General features: G+C 52.5%; 1 protein-coding gene across 1 annotated transcript in view; it reads left to right on the top strand.

The window, feature by feature from the left end:
• The first annotated feature begins 61 nt into the window (after positions 1 to 61).
• CASTOR2 (cytosolic arginine sensor for mTORC1 subunit 2) overlaps positions 62 to 23327 on the top strand; it is a 54581-nt gene continuing 31315 nt past the window's right edge. Inside the window, 1 exon segment of the mRNA XM_070362377.1 lies at positions 62 to 438. Coding sequence (XP_070218478.1) covers positions 326 to 438 — 113 coding nt within the window. The 5' untranslated portion in view covers positions 62 to 325.

Below are 23327 nucleotides of genomic sequence, written 5' to 3'. Positions count from 1 at the left end.
CCGCGGCGGGCGCGCATGCCCAGCGGGCCGGCGTTTGAGTGGCAAGTTGTTTGTTACAGCGAACACCAGCTGCTCTCCGCGCCGGGCGCCGCGCGCCGCTGCTCCGCCAGCGCTGCCGCCCTCGCCCGCCGCCTGCCCGCCGCCCGCGGCCCCCCTCGCGGCTCGGCGGGCCTCCCACTTTGTCCGCCCCAGCCCGCCCGGCGCCGAGCTCCGGGTTCCCCCGGCCGGCTGCCCGCGGCGCTCCGGTGCCGGCTGGGCGCGCGCAGGGGGGCGGGGGCCGCGGCTCGCCCCCCGCGGATGAGCCGCCGCGGAGCGCGGGCGGACGATGGAACTCCACATCCTGGAGCACCGGCTGCAAGTTGCCAGCGTCGCCAAGGAGAGTATCCCGCTCTTTACCTACGGCCTGATCAAACTTGCCTTCCTGTCCTCTAAGACCAGGTGAGCGCGCGGGGACGCGGCGCCGGCCGGGGAGAGACAAAGAGGCGCACCCGGGCGGCTGTCCTCGCCGCCGCGGCTCGGAAAACAACTTCGAGCCCCGGGGAGCGCCCCCGCCCCGCCCCCGCCGCATCGCTTGTCTTGTGTTTGACAAAGCCACCCGATCTGCCCTCCAACTGGGTCCTTCCACCCCGAGCCACCCACCCCAGCCCCCAACGCACACACACAAGAGGCACCCCTGCCGCTGTCTCCCCCCATCTCAGCCCCCTTCCCATCCTCTCCCCTAGATCCAGAGGGCCAAGCAGGCAGCTGTGACGAATCCGTTAATGAATGAATGAACGAACGAATGAATGAATGAAAAACAGGTGTGGACTCGCGGCGATGTTAAAAAAAAAAAACTAAGCCCCCCCCCCCGCCCCATCCCCCAATCCCTCCGTTGGGCCGGCCCCCGTCGTCAGGGCGGGGGAAGGGATTCTGCTGAGCGCGGCTACCCAGAGCAGAAAAATCATAAAATCATTAGTGGGTGTTTATCTCAAGGTGCCTGCGACGATTGCGGACGGCGCCGGAGGCTGGGGGAGGGGAGGAGAGGGGAGGGGGCCTGCGGGTGAGGGTCGCTGTGGTTCTTTCTCTTGGGGTCCGGGAAGGTGGGGGACGGCGGCGGGCGGGGGGGCTGTTTTGCCGAACCGTGGAAGGGGGAGGAGCGGGCGTGTTTACGGCTCTGCCTTGAGGCTGGGCTTGGATGCTGCAGGGGGAAAAATAGTTGAAGGCCTTGGGAGGTTGAAAAAAAAAACCCAAGTTGGATTTTTCCCACTGCCGGTCAGGGTCTGACTTTGTGAGCCCCGGTCGGGCTTGGATTAGGATGATGTTTTTTTAAGGAGCCGGAGTGTGAGTGCTAGCTAGCCGCTGTAACTTAAATCCCTTGTTTGTCCACCATTGTGACTGTTTAAAGGGATGAAGTTGTTGCTGGCTAGGCTTTTCGGGGGTTGAGACGGAGGTAGTTCTTCTCTGCAAAATGAATGAATAAATTACAGATCAAGGTTAACTTAAAATGACGGGAGCCCCTAGGCTACCCCCTTGGACGCAAGCTCAGGGGGAGCTCCCGGGATGTGGGGGGAAAATTCAATCCGAGCCTCTTATCTGCCTGTTAAAGTTCTTGCCTGGAAATCTCACTTTGATGTGTGTGTGTGAGCCGGCAGCTCAGTCCCGCCATTGTTTGCGAGATGGAGCAGAGAGCCAGTGGCATCTTGTTTACTTTCTTCTCTGGCTGCCCGGCTGCCTGGTGGGGTATGGAGGGTTGAATGCTCACCTTCCCTGGGCCCTGGCTCCTTTGATTGCAAAGGTAATTATTAAACAGGTCATTTGAAAACAAAAGCCACCAGCTCAGATTCTGAACCTCTCCTCCCACCTTCTGGCCCCCCACCCCAGCCTCCTCCCACTCTTGATACCCACCCCTCCTGCACCTACCTGCCCTCTGCTCCCCACCCCCAGCCTGTCTTGAAATTCCAAGGCTGGAGGTAAGAGAGAGAGGCCTTGTTTTTCCAACCCTTGGCGGTCAGCCCCAGGCAGCCCCCCTGGCTGATTTCTCGGCTACCATTCAAAAGACCAGGATGATGACTCAGGCTGCTGCTGTGCGGGGGCCTGGGTGCTGGCAGGAGGGGGCATTTGGGGGCTTCTTAGAAAGGCAGCCAAGGGCCACTCCCTCTGTCCCCATTCCATTTGTGGGGGACTGGCCCCCACCCCAGGGTCCAGTTTGGAGGTCTCATAGATAGGCCTGTCCTGGGGGTGAGCCCCTGCTGACCTGTCTGGACCAGAGAAACCCCACCGATCAGTAGGTCGTGCTTCTCCCTCTCCTGCAAGAAGCCCAGGTGATCAGTCCAGTCTCAAGATGACTCAGAGGTCAAAGGTCATCTCCCTGTCTCCAGGATCTGGCTCTAGAAGGTGCTGAGCACATTTGTCCAATGGCCAGAGGCCTGCCTCCCAGGCAGGGCCAGGTTGCTGACTTCAGGTTGTGACGAGCCCCTTCATTGCCCCTGTGACCGTGGCAAGGTCCATCTCCTTCTCTGATTCTCACTTTGTCCATCTGTAATGAAGATAGCACGGCCCGGCCCCATAGGTTTCACAGAGCTGCTGTGGGTGTAGCGTGGAATGATTGTGGAAACTGGCTTTTCTGCACGTAGAAGGGGGAGCAGGGTGTGGATGTGTTATTGGAGCAATTTTCAACAGTCAGTCATCCAGGTAGAACTTTTGGTCCTTTTTTGATTCATCCATCAGTATCTGCCCCCAAGTGGTGGCCCAGAGCCTTGTCATATTTGTCACTGTGTTGCCTGTTAACAAGTTTTCGGTCACTCCCTGAAGGGGCAAACCCTTGGCGTGGCATTTGAGACCCTTTGGGATCTGAATCCAGAATTCTCATCTTGAGTTAGACATTTTCTGGCACAACTGTGTGACCCACAATTTACTTCCACTCACACCTCCCTGCTTTAGTTCCCTCTTTTTCTGTCTCTCTTTCTCTGCCTGAAACCCCCTCCTCCCACCAGTAAATTCCTGTTGAACCCTCAAGATCTAGTGTTATCACCCAAAACTTTCCTGAACCCCGCTTCCCTCCACCCCCAGCAGACTTAGTCACTTCCTCCCGCTCACGTCTACCTGGGTGGAGGCTTGGGAGGGATGTGGCATCAATAGATGCCCACTCCCTGTGGGGGTGCAGCTGGGTTCAAGAGATGCTGAGATCCCTGCCTCTTCCTCTTCAAAGCCCCAAGCCTGGTGAGAGAGAAAGAAGAGGCCATCACAGCAGAGAGGGGAGTGTCTAGGGCCTAGCAGCTGGATCTGGGGGATGACCTGAGAGAGCCTGGAGGACTTCCTGAAGGAGGTGGCACTGCATCTTAGGGCATTAAAGTGGGAATTAGCCAGATCCTGGTTCAGGATCCTGCATATACCACAGTACAGCTCTTCGAATTGGGGCTTCCCAGGTGGCTCAGGGGTAAAGAATCCGCCTCCCAGTGCAGGGTGGTTTCAATCCTTGGTTTGGAAAGATCCCCTGGAGGAGGAAATGGCAACCCCCTCCAGTATTTTTGCCCAGATAGTCCCAGGGAGAGAGGAGCCTGGCGGGCTGCAGTCCATGGTATCGCAAAGAGTCAGACACAACTGAGCGACTGAGCACACGACTCTCTGAATTAGGTTTTACACCTGCTTTGCAAGGAAGGAGTCTGAGGCTCAGATGTTAAGTGACTCATTCAAGGTTACACTGTCAGTGTAGAGCCTGAATTTGAATCAGCATCTTTCTGGCTCAAGTTCAGAAATCTGCTATTACAGGTTCAGTGACACCTATATTCAACAGTTTTATCCAGCCCATATATTTGCAGCATACTGTCCTAAAGCTTTAGGAACATGCCTTCCACCCTGCCTAATCTTCCGCTAGGAATGCTTGTCCCTCATCACCCCCCATCCAGATGTTCTAATTCCTCACTGTAACCATGACCTCTCAAGTTTTGTCCATAGGAGCATATCGTTTGCTTGTCTTACTCTCCCACCACCTAGTTTATAAACCTTACTTTCAGGAAGTTTTTTGTGCATCCTTTTATCTTTTTCTTCTCTCCCACCTCCCTGCCAGTACCAGAGAAACCAGAACTACGCTTGCCAGTGTAGGAGATGTGAGAGACGTGGGTTTGATCCCTAGGTTGGGAAGATCCCCTCAAGGAGGGCACAGCAACCCACTCCAGTATCCTTACCTGGAGAATCCCCATGAACAGAGGAGCCTGATGGGCTACAGTTCATGGGGTCGCAAAGAGTCGGACACAACTAAAGCGACTTAGCACTGTTTGTACCGTGTGTTCCTAAGCGGTGAAGACACCGGGTTTGGAGAAGTAAAGCAGCCTGCTCAAGGTCACAGAAGAAACAGAATTGGGATTTGAACCAGGTCCTTTCTCCGCTGTGCTTAGCACTCTGCTTTGTAGGCACTTAGTAACTGCTTACTTGATGGATGTCCGGCTCGTGCAGAGTGACCCAGATTCCAGCTGGAGTCTTTTCTGAGAGCCTTAAGGGCTGGAAGAGGCTCGGCAGACTGAATCACACCTGGAGAAACAAGGCCCAGTGCCCCTGCCCTGACTGACAGGGCAGCATCTGAGTGTGGCTGGAAAAGGGGGCAGAAGGCAGGCTGAGTACATTTATTCTAGGCCCACGGCTGGAGGGGGAGACCTGAGGTGAGCCAAATCATGGCTGACCAGAGAGCTTTCCTTCAGCCTTGTGATAGCCTGAGGTTCTGTAGCCTGGCTGAGGGCCCACTGGAAAGCCCACCACACCATTCCAGTCTCATCTCATATGGCTCCCAGCCACACAGATTATTTGCATGGATACACACACCCTGTGGTGTCTCTAGCCTCAGGCCTTTCTTTCTCAGCCTGGAATGCTGCTCTTTGCCCTACCCGCTTTGTCCCCTTACTTGTTCTTTTAGACCCCGTATTAGCCTCACCTCCGCTAGGAAGTCTTCCTTGACGCACAGCTGAGCTCAAATCCTTCCTCTGGTATGGTGGGCTTAATCCCAAGAAGATATAATGTGACCAACCATGGAATATAGTTGGGATCCTTTGGGCTGCAAATAAGCTGGCGCAAACAATAAGAAGTATGAACTTTGTGCCATGAAGTCATGAATTGCGCTGTTTGAGGGCTAGTAACTTAAAGGCTTGATGTCATCAAGGGCCCAGTCTTTCTCTTTGGCTCTGTGGAATGGCTGGGGCACCTCCAGGCAATATGGGCAGTCATGGGAAGGAGTGGTGAGGATCCTGGGGACAGAAAAGGCTGTTGCCTTGAGAAGTCTATGAGAAAACCTTTCTGGGATCACATTCCCCTCATACACAGACTTCCTCATCTCATTGGTCAGAACCAGGCACGTAAGTATATCTCCACCAATCACAGGCACAGGAAATGAGACCATCACAAGCCAATCAGGATGCACCACTGCAGCTGGGGACACCTGGCTAGAGTCTTGGGGCCATCTGGAGATGGAGCTCCTCGGGGACCCCCATTTGCTCTCTGCAACCACAGAAGGCAAAACTGGCAATAATCAATAAGTGTATGATGAAAACAACGACAACAATAATAGCCGATGCTTATAAAGCACTTAGTACACTTCAGGCACTATATCTGTTAGTTCATTTAATTCTCACACAACCCTCAAAAGTTGAAGCAGGATTGTCCCCACTTTTCAGATGAGGAGACTGAGAACCTTGAGTGCCCAGGGACACACCCAAGTGGTAGAACTGGGATTTGAACCCAGAAAATCTTGGATGGCATCACCAACCTGACTCATATGAGTTTGAGCAAACTCCAGGAGACGGTGAAGGACGGAGGCTTGGTGAGCTGCAGTCCAAAGGGTCACAAAGAGTCAGGCATGACTGAGCGACTGAACAACAATCTGGTTGTGGAACCTATCCTGAGACTTCTCAGCCAGGTCTAAATTCACACTGGTTTGGACATACCCCCTCCTGGGGGCCGCTGAGCAGAGGTGTCACTGAGAGGCCATGACAATGAAGCTGGGGCAGGGGCAAGATCATTATCCTGAAATGCAAGTTGGGGGTGGGGGCACAGGAAGCTGCAGCATCCTCTTTTTGCCCATGAGATGCTCGTATCTAGAAAGTCCATCTCTTTTGATTGGCAAGAAAAAGCACCTAAGTGATACGCAGTAAGCCCGTGCTCACAGAAACCCACACTGCCCGCCTGGGCCGGATCTGCTGTCTGTTAAGTCTCAGGTTTGGTTTGGCCCGCAATCATTCATCCACGGTGCTGCCTCTGGGAAATCTTGCCAGTGAGCCATCGTGAGCACTGAAGACTTAAGAGGCATTTACAGGAGAAAAGCTCAAAATTGCAAACAGTCCACTGTTTCCGAGGGTGTTGGGCTGAGGCCACTGTTTGATCACTTTAGGGAAAGACAGATGAGCAGGGGAGTGAGGGCCTGGGGCCTGGCGCCTCAGGTGGAATCTCAGCACCCCTGCATCCTGGCGGTGTGACCTGGGGCGCGATGTTTGACCTCTCTGTGCGCGCCGTTTCTAAATCAGAATAGTGTTCATGCCCCCCGCCTAGGTTGTTGTGGGGACTTAGGCAAACCGTGACAAGCACTTCACATAGAGCCTGGGGTCCACTGCGGACCCCAGTGTTAACTGAGAAAATGCTCTTTAAGCTAGCCGTTGAGAGTCTGTGGAGGCAGAGTTTGAAAAGCCCAGGGTTAGGGGACTTGTTAAGGCTCCTTAACGCACACACAAAGCTATGTGTGTGCATTAAGGAGCCTTCAGCTATGACAAACCTGGACAGTGTATTAAAAAGCAAAGACGTGACCTTGCTGACAAAGGTCCGTCTAGTCAAAGCTATGGTCTTTTCCACTAGTCACGTACAGATGTGAGAGTTGAACCAGAAAGAAGGCAGAGCGCCGAAGAATTGATGCTTTCAAACTGTGGTGTTGGAGACGACTCTTGAGAGTCCCTTGGACTGCACGGAGATCCAACCAGTCCATCCTAAAGGAAATCAGTCCTGAATATTCATTGGAAGGACTGATGCTGCAGCTGAAGCTCCAATACTTTGGCCACCTGATGCAAAGAACTGACTCGTTAGAAAAGACCCTGGTGCTGGGAAAGATTCAAGGCAGGAGGAGAAGAGGCTGACAGAGGATAAGATGGCTGGATGGCATCACTGATTCAATGGACATGAACTTGGGCAAACTCCGGGATATAGTGAGGGACAGGGAAGCCTGGCATGCTGCAGTCCATGGGGTCACAAAGAGTTGGACACGACTTAGCGACAAAACAATGCACATACAGTCACACTCTGCTATAGGAGGTGGAGAGTCTGTCACTGCCCTCCAGGAACCTCGCTGAGGACACCAGGCGTTCAGGGTCTCTGAGTGTGACAGCCAAAATGCTGTAGCATCACAGTTGTCGTTCAGTTGCTAACTCGTGTCTGATTCTTTGCGACCCCGTGGACTGTAGCCCACCAGGCTCCTCTGTCCATGGGATTCTCCAGGCAAGAATACTGGAGTGGGTTGCCATTTCTTTCCCCAGGGGAATCTTCCTGTGTCTCCTGCATTGGCAGGCGGATTCTTTACCACCGAGCCACCTGGGAAGCCTGTAGCATCCCAAGCTACAAGCAGTTAAAGCTTCCTAGAAGAGATGGACGTGTGAGCTGAGTCTGAATGGAATGGGGAGATGTCAGGAGGTGGAGGTGCTGGGACGAAGGAAAACAGGCTGGGCCGTGAGCAGGAGTGGGTGGACACAGATGGAGAGAGTGGGGGAGCACAGAGCCAATCCTCACGCCTGTCTGGAGTATCCATGGCCTGTCGCTGCCCCAGAGAAAGACACAGGCTCAGCACCAGCTCCAAAGCCCAAGGTATGGGAAGTACAAAGTTATCCTTGGCCTGCCCTACATCCACCTGCTTAGTGAGGTCCACACCTCTTCCTGCTCATATCCCCCCTAAATTATCCAAACCACTTTCCCACCAGTCCCATCTGCCCCCAGGGCAGTGCAGATGGTTGGCACAGCCAGAGCCCTCTGGGCAGGAAGAACCAAAGCCTGGAGGCTGGAAAGAGAAAGGTGGGTGCAGGCCAGGACTTGTGGCCGTGTGACCACAGCTTGAGACTGGTGTAAATTGATCTGTTTTGCTCATGCAGAAACCCTGCAGTGTGCACTTGCTGTGCGCAGGGCCCTGTGGGAGGCACAAAAGGAACTCCGGTCCAGTGGAAAGAAAAGGTGTGTTCTCTGCCAAAGACAGAGGGTGACAGGCCCAAAGACCCAGAAGGAGGTGATGGCTGCTATTGCGGGGGCTGAGTGGAGCCCTGTGACCCCACCAGAGGCTGGTGCTGGGGTGGATGTCATGATTCACTGTGAATCCCTGATTTTATCTGTGCCTTGCTCAAAACAGTCCCTTCTCACCTTGTCCCCAGATCCTGGTTCATGCTCCTTATCTGGCATTGCAAATATTCTTTGATCTGACTTCTTATGTCCTCTCTGGCTTTGCTCCCTGTCTCCACCTCATATGCCCTAGTTTTAGAGTAACTGTGGTAGTTTTTAAATATCCCAGATTCTTTGACAATGTTCCCTTGAAAAGCTAGCTAAAGCTCCCTTACCTGTACGTGTAGGGTCTGGATTAGTGACTTTCTTCTAATGAGCAGAAGGGCCAGAAGTGATCCTGTGATGCTTCTGAGGCATCAAAATGGTAGCTTCTGCCTGGCATGGCTTTGCTCTGCCTCTGCCTTCCACTTGCACTGTGGGAATCCAGCTGCCATGTTGTCAGGACGCTCAAGCATCCCTGCAGAGAGGCCCATAGTGGAGTGGTGCTGAGACCTCCCAGCAGCTGCCAGCCTGGGAGTCACTTTGACCTTAAATCCTCCTGCCCCCAGGCAGGCCTTCTGGTGACCACAGCCCCAGCCTGCACGTGGGCTGTGACCTCATAAGAGACCCTCAGCCAGAAGTACCTATTTGAGCCAGACACACCTGCCTAGCCCGTAGAAACTGTGAAAGCTACACCAGTTTGTTGTCTCAAGTGACTAGGTTTTCAGGCAATTTGTCATGCAGTGGGTAACTGATAGAGTGACTATGTAATTTATCATCTAAACGGGGACACTTCTGAGAATAACAAGGAGCACTAAAAATAATTACCCCAGACAACAGGGCAAACCAGAATGTGTGATCACCCTAGCTGGCTTTCATCTGGCCAGACAGCTCTCAAAGCCGCCTGGGGCTGGGTGAGTGACTTTCTAGAATCACCTGTGCCTCAGGCCATGGGGGGAGGGCTTATCTCCCCCTGTGCTGGCCCCAGGTGCGGTCCAGGCCTCAGGACCAGAGCTTCAGCGCACTGACTCATCTTCTGTTGCAAAGCCCTGAGCTTGCACGTGTTGGCAAAGGATTTTCTTGTAACAGACCTCTGATCTGAGGAACTAGCCCTGAATGAACCAGCCTCGTCCCACCTGCGCTGGTTGTCCAAGACCCGGTGCTGCTTCTTAACCACCATGAACATCTCCCCCAGCTGCCAGTCCCCCAAAACCTTATTCCTTGCCTTAAAGGTAACATCCTCTTTGTGACCCCATGGACTGTAGCCTGCCCTGCACAATTCCATGGAATTTTCCAGGCAAGAATACTGGAGTGGGTTGCCATTTCCTACTCCAGGGGATCTTCCCAACCCAGGGATTGAACCTGTGTCTCTTACATCCCCTGCATTGCAGGCGGATTCTTCACCACTGAGCCACCAGGGAAGCCAGCACACATATAGTGGACTTATAGTCCTTTCCTTATAATGGACACACTCACACCTCTAAGGCCTGGCCTTAAAAGCTTGGGGTTTTCTTGCCCACCCATATTCATGGCAGCATTATTCATAATAGCCAAAAGGTGGGAGCCACCTAAGTGCTCATCAACAGATGCACGGATAAGCAAAATGTGGTCTCTACAGATAATAAAATATCACCCAGACTTAAAAAGGAATCGTGACACATGCTACAACATGGATGAGCCTTAAGGACATTGTGCCAAGTGAAATAAGGCATTCTCCGAAAGACAAATACCGTGTGATTCTACTTGCATGAAGTACCCAGAGAAGTCAAATTCATAGAGACAGAAAGTCGAGTGGTGGTTGCCAGAGGCTGGTGAGGGCGGGTGAGTGGGGAGTTGTTATTCAGTGGGTATAGAGTTTCAGTTTTGCAGGATGAAGAGTTCTGGAGATCGGTTACACAACAATATGAACGCACTTAACTACTGAAAAGTCAGCTTTAAAATGATCAAGGTGATAAATTTGATAGGATGTATGTTTTACGAAAATTTGGGCACTGGGTGGGAGAGATAGCGAGGTGAGTGTGCAGAATCAAAGGGCAGTGTGGTGGGTGAGCAGATGGCGGTGTGCCAGGGCAGCGTGGGCGGCAGAGTCAGACCGAGGGGAAGTGCTGGCACCCAGCGAGACAGCTGCTTAGAGCACGTCATGCATGAACTCACTTAATCCTCACAACAACCCTTAGCACGTAGGTACAGTTACTGGCCCCATTTTACAGATGGGGAAATTGAGGCACGGAGGGTTCATGCCTTGCCCAAGATCACAAAAGCAACTAGTGAAGAGCAGTTTGTTTTTTTTTAAATAGCTTTATTGAGATAAAATTCACATAAAATACCATACAACTCACCCTCTTTAAGTTTACAACACAGTAGCTTCTTGGGTGGGCTTTCCTGATGGTCCATTGGTAAAGACTCTGCCTGCCAGTGTAGAAGGGTCAATCCCTGGGTCAGGAAGATCCCCCCTGGAGAAGGAAGTGGCAGCCCACTCCAGTTTTCCTGCCTGGGAAATCCCATGGACAGAGGAGCCTGGCAGGCTCCAGTCCACAGGTTCGCAAAAGAGTCGGAGGTGACTTAGCGACTAAACAGCAACACGACAAGCGGCTCGTGTATTCAGAGTTGTTCAACTGTTGCCACCGTCTTAATCCCAGAACTCGTCCATTGTCGCCCCAAAAGAAACCGTACCCCTTAAGCAGACATCCCCAGGCCCTGGCAGGACTAATCCACTTCCTGTGTCTAGGGATTTGTCTTCTCTGGACGTTTCATACCAATGGGATCATCATACGGTATGTGGTTCTTTGTATCTGGCTTCTTTCACTGAGTATCAGTCGTATTTTTAAGGTTCATCTGTGTTGTAGCCTGTATGTCAATTCACCGTTCCTTTTTACTGCAGAACAATATTCCATCGTATGGATGGACCACATCTTGTTCATTCATCCATTGATGTATATTTGGATGGTTTCCCCATTTTTGTTATTATGAAGATTGCCGCGGTGAACGTCTGTGTGTAGATGTTGGTGTGAATATGTGTCTGCATCTCTCTTGGGTAGATCCTTAGAGTGGGAATGGCGCGTCAAGCAGTAACTCTTGTGTTTAACATTTTCAAGACCCGCCAGGCTGTTTTTCAGGGTGGCTGCACTGTTTAAAATACCTGAAAAGTAGGGCTTTGAACCCAGGGCCTCTGGCTGCAGAGCCCATGTTTGTAAACCACCATATTAGTTTTGCCTGGGTAGGAGCCTGGAGTCCCCTTCCGGTCAGATGACCCCAGCCTGGACTCAGGTTCTCTGTGCACGAACAGGATTATGGGACAAGAATAACCCAGATAAAGCACCTGGCCACAGCAGGCTCCGCCCATGGTCCTCCTGGGACGAAGCTCACCAGAAGTTGGTGTCACCTAAGTGGGCGCATCTCTAAGGATGTGTCATATGGAGGTTCCCGTGGCTCTTGGGCTCTTTGGAGACCACTGCCAGATACCTTCCATGTCTCACCTGTCTGGAATGGGTGGTTGCTGAAGTGGTGGGCTCCAAGAGGCTCGGGGGGCGCTGGGGTGGCCATACCTAGGGGCCCTGGGGAAGGGTCAGGGGAAGGCAGGCTCCCCAGCCGACCCAGCCTAGGCTGTGGCCATTTGACCTAAGCTGAAGCTGCCGGGAGCTGAACAGTCCCGGGAGGTGGGGAGGGAGAGGCGATCCGGTCAGGCTTCTCCTCCTGCACCGGCCGGGACCCTGGACAGGAACAAGGTGCATTCTCTGAAGGTAGGGTTCATTTCCCTCCAAGGCGGACCTCCTGGGCGCTCCCCTGGACTTTCCTCCCCACCCTCAGTGCCAGCCTCTCCCCACCTCACGATGCATTCCCTTTCTTGGGCAGAAAAGGCAGGGGGTGGAAAGGTGTTCTCCAAGTTCAGTCTTTTTCCTTCGGAGTTCAAAGGAGTTCAGAAGTCACTGAGGCGGTGACTGATAGAGTGGATTTAGAACAAGCAAAGCTTAGCCTCAGAGATCTTTCTTGAGCGCCTACTACGTGCCAGGCCGTGGTAGGGTTTCCATCCTTTTCCCTCCCCAGCCCACAGGGGAGACGGCAGCCATTACTCACCCCCAGTCGCGCGGCGGACACCTAGCAGACGGGGCTTCAGGCCTGTGCTAAGGCCCATTTCTCAGGGCATGCGCATACGTGGAAGAGTTCAGAAAACGTGTATTTAATTCAAAGTCCACCTCTTACCAGGGCTTCCCTGGTGGCTCAGTGGTAAAGAATCTACCTGCCGATGCAGGAGGCGTGGGTTTGATCCCTGGGTTGGGAAAATCCCCTGGAGTAAGAAATGGCAACCCACTCCAATTTTCTCGCCTGGGAAATCCCATGGACAGAGGAGCCTTGTGGGCTACGGCCCATGGGCTTGCAAAGAGCCAGGCACGACTTAGAGACTAAACAACCACCACCACCGCCACTCGCCAGCTCTGTGACCTTGGGCAGATTCTTGAGAGCCTCAAAGGAGGCTCAGTTTCTGCATCTTTACAATGGTCATCAGTATATGGGGCCCTTTGCGTTGCACTGAGGATTAAGTAGGGAACTTTATATCAAGGGCTTAGGCATCCTACCCACAGTGAGCTGGTTATTCGTATGAATTCACGGGATATTATTTTGAGGACCGAAGTGCCCTTCACTGGGCTGCATGCCTCAGGGGTGGCCTTGGTTCCCACAGCGCTGATGGTCTGTTCAGCTTTGGAATCATTGGAAGGGCTGAGCTGGTGGGTGCAGGATGGAATGTCTAATTCTGATTTTTTTTTTTTGACGAGGGACTTTTTGCTCGCAGCAGAGTAGGAGTCTGCAGGCATACAGACCTGAGAACCTTTGGGGTTAGGCAGGGGGCCCTCTGTAAGAGCAGCTTGTCAGAACCAAGAGTACTGAGGTCCGCTCCCAGCCAGGTCCTGGGACCTGTTTGCTGCACCCGGAGCTGCCTGACTGATGCTTAGACTCCCTGCCCATCCTTGGCCTGTCCCAAGTGGTCCTCCTCATCTGCCCAGACCTTCTCCTACCCTCCTCTGCATCCCCATGTCCATCTGTCTCTATCGAGCCCTTGTGCAGGCCCTTTCTCTAACCATTCCGCCTCCCTTGCCTCCCTCACCAGACCCCTTGACCCTCATCGTCCCCTCCAGGCTCTTTCCCAACAGGAGGGCAGCTTTGATTTGCACAGAAATCTAATCCCATCTTGGGACTGTGAGATGCGCTGGGATGAAGTCCAGGTCCTGAGCAGAGGCCCTGCCCCGCCTTCTCTGCTTTGCTGCTTCGTTCCTGCTCCCCGCTCCCCTCCGATGCCCGGATCCTCCTCTGTCCCCAGGACAACCTCTACTTTGCCCACACTGTGCTTTCTGTGGGAGGGTTTATACGTAGCCTTAGGACGGGGGACAGAGCTGTCACCCCCGCTTTGCAGAATGAGCCGTAGGAGTGGGAAGGAACACGTGGTGTCTCTCTGTTTCGGCAAGGGTTAGGATTGGGAGCCTGCAGGTGGACGTCTGGGGCAGGGAGGGTTCAGAAGGGTCTCCTTGGACTCCACCCACTTCACTGCCTCCCCATGAGACTAGGGAGGGGCTCTCAGAGATGGAATCCATTTCTCCCCTTCCCCGGGCTTGACCCCAGGGAGGTGCAGTGCTGGCCTGGGGATCACCCTACGATGAACCACCTGGTGGAACTCATTTGCACCCACTCGGGCTGGAGCCCCCTGAACTGAGAGTCCTTGTGGGATGGTTGGTCCACATTGTCTCCTGGAGCCAGGTCTCTAAGGACCCCAGCAGGTAGCCCAGGTGGATGGAGTACATGCTTGGAGCAATGAAACCGCATTTTTTTTTCTCTCTCTTTTTAATTTTATTTATGTATTGGCCAAACCACGTTGCATGTGGGATCTTAGTTCTCCGAGCAGGGATGCACCCTTCCTGCATTGGAAGCTCCGAGTCCTAACCACTGGACCACCAGGGAAGTCCCCACATTTCTTTTTTTATCTGCTCTTTTCTAAGTGCTCTTCAGAGTAGGCCTACTCAGAGTGATGGCCCCTCAGCTTCCCTCCAGCCCTTTTCCTCCCTCTGCTTCTCAGTCCAAATCAGCCTGGTTTTAACTGCCTTGAGTTGTCAACTTCCACTGAAAAAAACGCAGAAAGCGATCACACCCTGTCCGAGGGCCGTTCAAGGATTAAATGAGATCCAGCAGGTCAGGTCAGAGAAGGCACTGGCACCCCACTCCAGTCCTCTTGCCTGGAGAATACCATGGATGGAGGAGCCTGGAAGGCTGCAGTCCATGGGGTCGCTGAGGGTCAGACACGACTGAGCGACTTCACTTTCACTTTCATGCATTGGAGAAGGAAATGGCAACCCACTCCAGTGTTCTTGCCTGGAGAATCCCAGGGACAGGGGAGCCTGGTGGGCTGCTGTCTATGGGGTCGCACAGAGTTGGACACAACTGAAGTGACTTAGCAGCAGTAGCAGCAGGTCAGGTGCTTAGGTGGGTGCCCAGCCCTGCGTCTGAGTGCAAGGAGGGTTGCGGGACTGGAGACACTGGCGATCATAAGACCCCTCAGTGCCCACCTGTACTGCCGGCCTCATTTGGACACCAGCTGTGATGCTAAAATGCCCCATGAAAAACCAAACCATTGCAAGATTGCCCTGGGTTAATGCCCCGAGGAGCGGTTGTTCTCAAAAGCCTGGACCTCTGCATCCTCCCCAAGAATGAAGGTTCTTGCATCATCACCCCTGTCTTGACCCGGTGCACACACCTCTGTCCTGTGAGGTCAGGTTTCCTCTGCAGCCTTGTCCCTTCTCCTTCCAAGGGCAGGAACAGGCCCCGAGGGAGCAGCTAGGCGAGTGTGAGGTCCCGGGAAGCTTGTGCCTCCAGTCTCCCAGGGCTTATCTGTCATCTGTCACCCCAAGGGGAATCAGGCCCATGGGAGGGTGGCCGCGGAAGGCAGAGGCCGAGAGTAGAGAGACAGTTCATTCTTGCTGTCTGGGGTTTCCTGACACCTGGCCTGGATTCTTGGCCCTCGGGGGTTCATTCATCTCCACTAGTTCTTTTTTTTTTTTCTTTTTAAAATATTTATTATTTGGCTGCACTGAGTCTTAGTTGCGGCACATGGGATCTTTAGCTGCGGCGTGGGAACTCTTAGATGCAGCCTGTGGGATCTAGTTCCCTGACCTGGGATGGAACCTGGGCCCCTCTGCATTGGGAGCACAGAGTCTTAGCCACTGGACCACCAGGGAAGTCCCCCGTGATACCCATTCTGTGCCACATGCTGGCCCTTTGAGGACTTGAACCCCGACCCTGGACTCACTACGCACAGCGCGGTGGGGGAGACAGCTCTCTCCAGGCTCTTGACGATGCTAGTCTAGTGAGAGGAAAAGTCCTCCAGGCTCGGGAGTTCGAGGTGCAGGGAAGAAATACAGTGGAGTCCAAAGGGGTCAGAGCGGGCTTCCAGGAGAAGGGGCATTTGAGCCAGGCTTGAAACACCAAGGTAGGGAAGGGACTTCCAAGAAGGAGGAACAGCATGTGCAGGAAGCCCAGAGGCCTGGCTGGTGTGGCCCACAGTGAGCTGGAGCAACCCGGGGGCTGGAGAGGGTGGCCCTGTTACAAGGGGAGGGCAGGCTCCGTCCAGCCTCCTCCATCAGGATCTGGTCACTGGGCCAAAGAAGGCTGGAGGAGGAAATGGCAACCCACTCCAGTATTCTTGCCATGAACAGAGGCGCCTGGCAAGTTGTAGTCCATGGGGTTGCAGAGTCAGACACAACTGAGCTCACATGCATGCAGGCTAATGAAGTGCCACTCCTGCATGTATACTGGGAAGGTTGGAAGCAGGGTCTCACATTCACAGCGTTACTCACAATAGCGAAAACATGGAAGCAACCCAGTACCCATTGACTGATGAATGGATAAGCGAGATGTGCGGTATGCCACTCTCCGTCACCTCCCCGTGTCCCCAGATGGTCTGGAGATGCTCAGTACCCCCCTGTCCCTCCCCTCCCAACCCCGCACTTACAGAATGTGGTTTGGGCCACTCTAACTGGCCTAGTGCTCTGGTCTCTAAGAGGGGGTTTGGAAGGTGAGCAGAAGATCTCAGGAAGGTTTGGGTTGCTGTTTGTCCTCACATGGAGGCTGGAGACCCTGAGATACCTCCCCCATCCTTTGTTTGCCCACCCGCAAAGGGCTCAGGCTTACTACTGGAGGGTGATGACCCAGCAGCTTCCAGCAACTTCTGCAGGGAGCCCTGCATGGAAAGAAGGCAGAGCCCCAGGGTCTGCTTTAAGATGACATGTCACCTGGCCCCTTAGGTGGCTCAGGGTCAGCACCCGTACCAAGTAGAGGGTTGCAGGTGGGCAGGAGATTCTCATCGGTCCTCCTGACATCAAGCTGTATCTGGGTCGTGCCCCAGCCCTGGGCAGGAAGGTCACCACACAGGTCAACAGCAGGCCTGGGCTTTGACCCCCAGCACAATCTGTTTTCTGACACCACGCCCTTGGCCACTGTGCCCTCCTTCCCACACCTTCTCAGGGTCCCCCTCTGGCACCCCACTCTTACCTGGCTCCCCTGCCTGGACAGTCCAGCCCAGCGCCGCTGCCTCCTTGCCTTTTTTTTTTTTTTTTTAATTTTTGGATAGATAAATTCATAATTTATTAGAATTCCAAAGGTACACAAAAGTACCCAGTAAAAGCTCCCTCCCACCCTTATTCTTCAGCTACCCAGTTCCCACCCCCACAAGGAGATTGGTGGATCTTGGTGATATTTTCTATGTCTGTCTGTGTGTATATATACGTGTATGTATATATATGCAAATACGCATATGCAATATTTTCCCTCTTTTTTTTTTAAATATAAGTTGGTATTTCCCTCTTTTTTTTTTTTTAAACATAAGTTGGTATTAAACCATGCTCACTGTTCCTGTTCTGCATTGTGGATTTTTCAGCTGAAATTCGTCTTAGCAATAATTTGCATCCCTCCTTTTAACCACTGGGGCTTCCCTGGTAGTTCCTCTGGTAAAGAATCTGCCTACAGTGCAGGAGATTCAATTCCTGGGTCAGGAAGATCCCCTGGAGAAGCAATAGGCCATCCACTCCAGTATTCTTGGGCTTCCCTGGTGGCTCAGACAGTATTAAGAATCCACCTGCAATGTGGGACACCTGGGTTCGATCCCTGGGTTGGGAAGATCTCCTCTAGAAGGGAACGGCTACCCACTCCAGTATTCTGGCCTGGAGAATTCCATGGACAGAGGAGCCTGGTGGGCTACAGTCCATGGGGTCACAAAGGGTCAGACATGACTGAGCAACCTTCACACTTTTAACCATCGCATAGTTTCCTGAGGACCAGGTGGCCATCATATCTTTAAACTGGCTCTCACTGGTGGACATTTATTCCCAATCTTTTTTGTAATTATTTATAATTAATGCTGTAACTCATAACTCGGGGCACAGGCCTTAATTTTGCACGTGTGGAAATATGCTTGCAGGCAGATGCATAGAAGCAGAGTCCGGGGTCAGAGCACACGTGTTGGAAAAGTCTTTGGGTGGTGCTTGCCCAAAGCAGCTCATCCATCCATCTGGGTGTCCCCAGCCTGCTTCCCACCGCCTCACCACCCAGTGTGCATCAGCCTGGCGGGTGAAGGACCCTCGTGTGTCCCCTTCCATCCTGGGGGTGTGTGATTATGCAGGTACATACAGGCCCTGGGGCATTTGCTTGTCTTCTTGTTTAGGGTCCTTCATCAGCATTTTATCTTTTCGCCCAGCCAGTGCACAGGCCCCCAGTGGGCTGAGACAGGTCTTAAGCCTTTCACCTCCAGAGCACCCCCAGCCTGTTATTGGGCCATCAGAGTTAAAGCCCTGCTTTTGTTTGCTCTCATAGCAGTGTATCTGCCCATCTGTGTGGCCAGCTCCCGCTCTGGCCCCTCCACGTGCAGGTGAAGGCACCCATCTGCCAGGCCCAGGTAGCCAGACCCACTCTCGGCCATCCCCAGCCCTCGAAGCTGAGTCCCCACCTCCAGGGGCTGCCCCCTCCCAGATTCCCGAGCTCTCTCACCTCCACCAGTGTTGAATGTCAGAAACTGTCCTGGGTCCCAGCACACCAGGCTTTCCCACCTTCCTGCCAGGTTTAGCTGATGGGGAGGCTCCAGGCTCTGGGAGCAGCTGAGTCTGAGTAGTGCCCTCCCCAGGGCTTCATAGCTGTCCCAGCAGTAAAATGCTGCACACCCCAGAAAGGCACTTTCTCTCCCCAGGGTGGTAGGGAGGCAGCCACTGACCCCTGTTGCCCCCAGAGGGTTCTGAGGAGCCTCCTTACTGTTACCAAAGACACCTTCCCCTGAGAACCCCCACTCCTGTGTGAGTAGAGGATGCTGGTACCACAGAGGCCCGGGTGTACCCCCTTACCAGTCACAGGCAACATATTATTAGCTCACGGCCCTTGGTGGGGTGTTGACCTTCCAAGCCTCAGTTTCTTCATCCGCAAAACGGGGTGATGACGCTGATTTGGCCAGTTTGTCCGGAATGCACTTTTAGGTTACGCTCCAGTTGTGTGTGTATATGCTCAGTCACGTCCAACTCTGCAACTCCATGGACTGCAGCCTGCCAGGGTCCTCTGTCCTTGGAATTTTCTAGGCAAAAATACTGGAGTGGGTTGCCGTTTCCTCCTCCAGGGGATCTTCCTGACCCAGGGATCGAACCCACATCTCTTGTGTCTCCTCCATTGGCAGGTGGATGCTCTAAAGACTTTCTCTCTCGTCTTCTAACACCGCAGTCTCCCTTACTTTTCTCTGTCTCCGTGACTTTGGCAAATTGGACATGGCCCCAGGGATATTGGCCCCAGTCAAGTGAGAATTTTAATAAAAGTGAAGTGTTTGGCCCAGAGTCCATGGAGGGCCCTAGAGGCCTGCCCTCCTCACTGTGGGGCAGGACTCCTGGATGGTCATTAAGCTGCTCCGGGGAGCTCAGAGAGGTAATGACAGGTACAAACCCAGAAAACAAAGCACTGCATCCTCCAGGAGAGGCTGGGGAGTGAGGAGCCGGCAGTGGCTGCCTGTGTTGATTTTCAGCCCCAGCCCTGACTCCGGGAAGCTGGTGTCACCATCAGCCAGGAGTGCAAGACCGCGTGACAGCCCAGGCTTCCTGTGCGGGCATGTCTTGGCCATAACTGGGCCCCCAGGCCAGGTGCCCGAGCACTTTGGAAGGACCACCCAGTCCAGTTAGTAAACAGAGCCCTGCTTGTTAACGGGAGGGTTTAGAGAGAGGCAAAGACGTCTTAAGAAAGCCAAGTGTCAGATTTCCCTGGTGGTCCCGTGATTAAGAATCTGCACTTCCACTGCAGGTATACGGGTTCGATCCCTGGTCTGGGAAAATTAAATACGCCACAGGGCAGCTGAGCCTGTGCGCTCTAGAGCCAGTGCTCCACACAAAAGAAGCCACTGCAATGAAAATCACTCCCACCGCAATGAAGAATAGCCCCCACTCGCCGCAACTAGGGAGAAACCCTGTGCAAAGCAATGAAAACTCAGCTCAGCCAAAAATAAAAAATTTTAAAAAAGAGCCAAGTGTCAATGCTAAACATTTTCTCCCCTAAGCTAAGTGAATGCTGAGGGGGCTTTTCCTGGGAAAAGATAGTGGTAAACTCAAGACCCCACCTCATGCCAGTCTCTAGTCCTTCACTCTTAAGGACCTCTGTGAGGTTCCGGACATTATGGAGCCAGAGATGAAATCCGAGCCCGGGATGGTCCCAGTGCTGGTGGCTTAGGGGGCTTAATTGCAACTCCTAAATCCCATATGAGAACTTTGCAGGGAGGTAGGGGGCTGGGAGGGGAAAAAATGGGGTATCTGTAGGTCAGACATGTTTTCTTTGGCCCACCTTGGTGTATTTTTTTTTTTTTAAGTATACTAACATTTAAGTATCGAGAGATCACCAAAATCTGGATTTCCAGCTTTTCTGGAAAAATTGGAAGATCTTGCAACCCAGGGCCCGCAGTTTATCGAAGCTGAGTGTCAGCTGCCCCTGTTTTGGTGGGAAGGGAGCAACCCCCACCTCCCCACCTGGGAGCCCCAGTCCCTTTCATACCCTGGTACCTCCCACCCTACCCACCCCCACACACACAGCCCTCCACTGAGACCAGGTACCAGGCCCATTTGTTGTCATGCTATTACTGGCCTGTTTCTTGGGTACAGAAAAATATGTTTGTACTGTTCTTTCCTAAAAGTGCTAGGGACAAAAAGAGTGAGGGAGCCACGTGCTTCTTGGTGCGAGTGAAGAACGTTCTCGGGTATGGAGCGTGCAAAGCATGTCTGAGTCCTGGTTCTCTTCACCCCGAGTATCTTGCGGACCTCTGAGCTGTAACCCAGCGTTCAAGGCATTTCCCGGCTCTTCCTTCACTGAGGTCCTCCGCCCATCCTCTCGCTCCACCCCCTCCTGTGTCTTGTCCCTGGGACCCCTGCAGAAACACAAACCTGTCTGTGTCTGACTCCCTGTCTTGGCAGGGGCTCGGCTGGTACCACTCACTTAATAAAGACAGTAGCAACGTCGTCTTGGGGCTCCTGACCGTCCTCCCTGGCTCCCAGCTGGAGGGACACGGGGCCTGGGGTCTTATATGGCTAGGCTCATAGACTTCGGGGTCTATGCATCCCCCTGCATTCCCCAGGGTCCCCCACCCCCCTGGTGGTCCACAGTGAATGGAGCATGACTCCAGCTCCCCCATCTAAGAGAAGATGGGACTCGAGCAGGTACAGAGAGGCAGGTGCAAAGATGGAACAGCGAGACTGCCAGCAAGATGCGGGAACCGCTCTCTGTATAAATAAGACATACACCCTCAAACATTTCAAAGCCTTCTTTTTTATTTTTTTAATAGACCTCAGGTGCACAGAGTGTGATTACTCACCATCCTTGTCCTGTGACTTACTTATTGATACTAGCTTCCACGTTTCACCTGTTGATTGTTTGAATAAGAATATCCCCCGCACTGCGACCGTGACATCGATGGTAACTGCAGTCCATCCACGCTTATCTTTCCCTTGACTTTTACAAACAGTTTTGTCCTGGATATATAGCTGGCAAGGGTATTGGGCTGTGTGTTATCTTCTGGGGCTTGCTTTTTTCCCACTCAGCGATGTATTACATCATGTGGATGATACTGGACATTTCCACGGCTACAGATGGTTGGACCACAACCCTGTAGGGTATTTCTCTTCTGAGAGTCAGGGGGTCTTTCTTCTGGGGCCCCCCCGTGTCTGCTGCTTGTCCTGCATGGATCTCTTCTTCCCTGAGCCCTTCCCGGGCTCCCTGTCCAAAAGAAGTACACACAGCTGCTCCCTTTTAAAATCCTTGTTTCACCGCCTTTCCCACAATCAAACGTGCTTGTTTTTCCCTAGCTGCACATCAGTGGGGTCCTTCCTCATCTCAGCAGGTGTGACTGCCCTGCCGCAGGACCCACCCCGCGGAGAGGCCAGGGCTCAGGTGCCCCTGGGTGGGCTGAGGTCTGCGGAGGAGTTCTTCGGGCAAACTCGAGCTGCTTTTGTGGAATTATGGGAACTTGGGGCAGAGGAAGCCAGCCAGGAAATCTTTTTTTAATAAGGATGTTTATAGCAGCTTCCTTCATAATAACCCAAAGCTGAAAACAAGCAAATGTCATCAACAAGAGAAAGAATAGATGAAAATATAATACAATATAAATAAATATAAACATATATACTCAGTAATCAAAGCTGCCACAAATGATAAAAAACAGATGAATCTCAAAAACAATACACTGAACCAAAGAAGCCAGACACAAAATAGTACACACCATACAATTTCACGGCTGTGAAGCGCATGAACCACTAAATAGTCTATGATGGTAGAAACTGGAGCACGGGTTGCCTCTGGGTGGTCGTAGGGACCCACAGGCAAGGGACAGAAGGCTTTCTGCAGTGAAGAGGATGTTCAGTATCTTTTTTTTTTTTTTAATTGGGGTATAGTTGATTTATAGCGTTGTTAGTTTCAGGTATATAGCAAAGTGAATCAGTTATACATATATCCACTTTTTTTTTAGATGTTTTCCCCATATATGCCGTTACATAGTATTAATTAGAGTTTCTTATGCTATACAGCAGGTTCCTATTAATTATCCATTCTATATATAGTAGTGTGTATATGTCAGGGCTTCCCTGGTGGCTCAGATGGTAAAAAACCTGCCTGCAATGCAAGAGACCTGGGTTTGATCCCTGGGTTGGGAAGATCCCCTGGAGAAGGAAGTGGAAAGAAGGAAAATTCTCCAGTTTCTTGCCTGGAGAATTCCATGGACAGGGGAGCTTGTCAGGCTGTATGTAGTTCATGAAGTCACAAAGAGTTGGACATGACTAAGCGACTAACACTTAACACTGACTTAACTGAGTGTGTATATGTCAGTCCCAATCTCCCAATTTTTCTCCCTCCCAAAATGTTCAGTATCTTGATTGGGGTGTTGGTCAAAAGGGAGTATACATTTGTGAAAATTCATCTAACCATACACCTAAAGTCTGCACATATCATTTTGGTAAATTATGCCACAGTTCAGAAAAAGGATGTATACATATATAAAACCTGTAAAAAATTATGATCAAAACCCAAGTTGATGTCATTAAAAGCATTTCTCAGGTACTTCCCTGGTAGTCCAGTGGTTAAGAATCCACCTTGCAATGCAGGAGACCCGGGCTCAATCCCAAGGAACTAAGATCCCGCAAGCTGCTGAGCAGCTCAGACGGGGAGCCACAACTGCTGAGCCCCCGCACTGCAACGAAAGACCCTCCATGATGCAACAAAGAGCCCAAGTGCCACAGCTAAGACCCAACACAGCCAAATAATTTTTTTTTTTTTTAAGCATTTCTTGCCTAAATCAATGAGGGCTGTTCAGTAGCTGCTGCTCAGCCCTGGCACAGCAAGAGGGGTGTCACCATGGAACATTGTAGAATCCTTTCTCTTCATCCATCTTCAGGTCACCTCCTCACCACCTCTGCCCCTTCACACCCTTGTTTGGAGGACCCTTGAGGTCTACTCTGGCACATGAGCCTCATAGCCACCTCCAAGCAAACCACTGAGCATGTCTGCTCAGTTCGGATGCAAAGAAGACTCAGGTTAAACAGGAA

This window comes from Bos mutus, chromosome 25 (genome assembly GCF_027580195.1).
Source record: "Bos mutus isolate GX-2022 chromosome 25, NWIPB_WYAK_1.1, whole genome shotgun sequence".
NCBI lineage: Eukaryota > Metazoa > Chordata > Mammalia > Artiodactyla > Bovidae > Bos > Bos mutus.
This window is presented reverse-complemented; position numbering and strand designations above follow the sequence as displayed.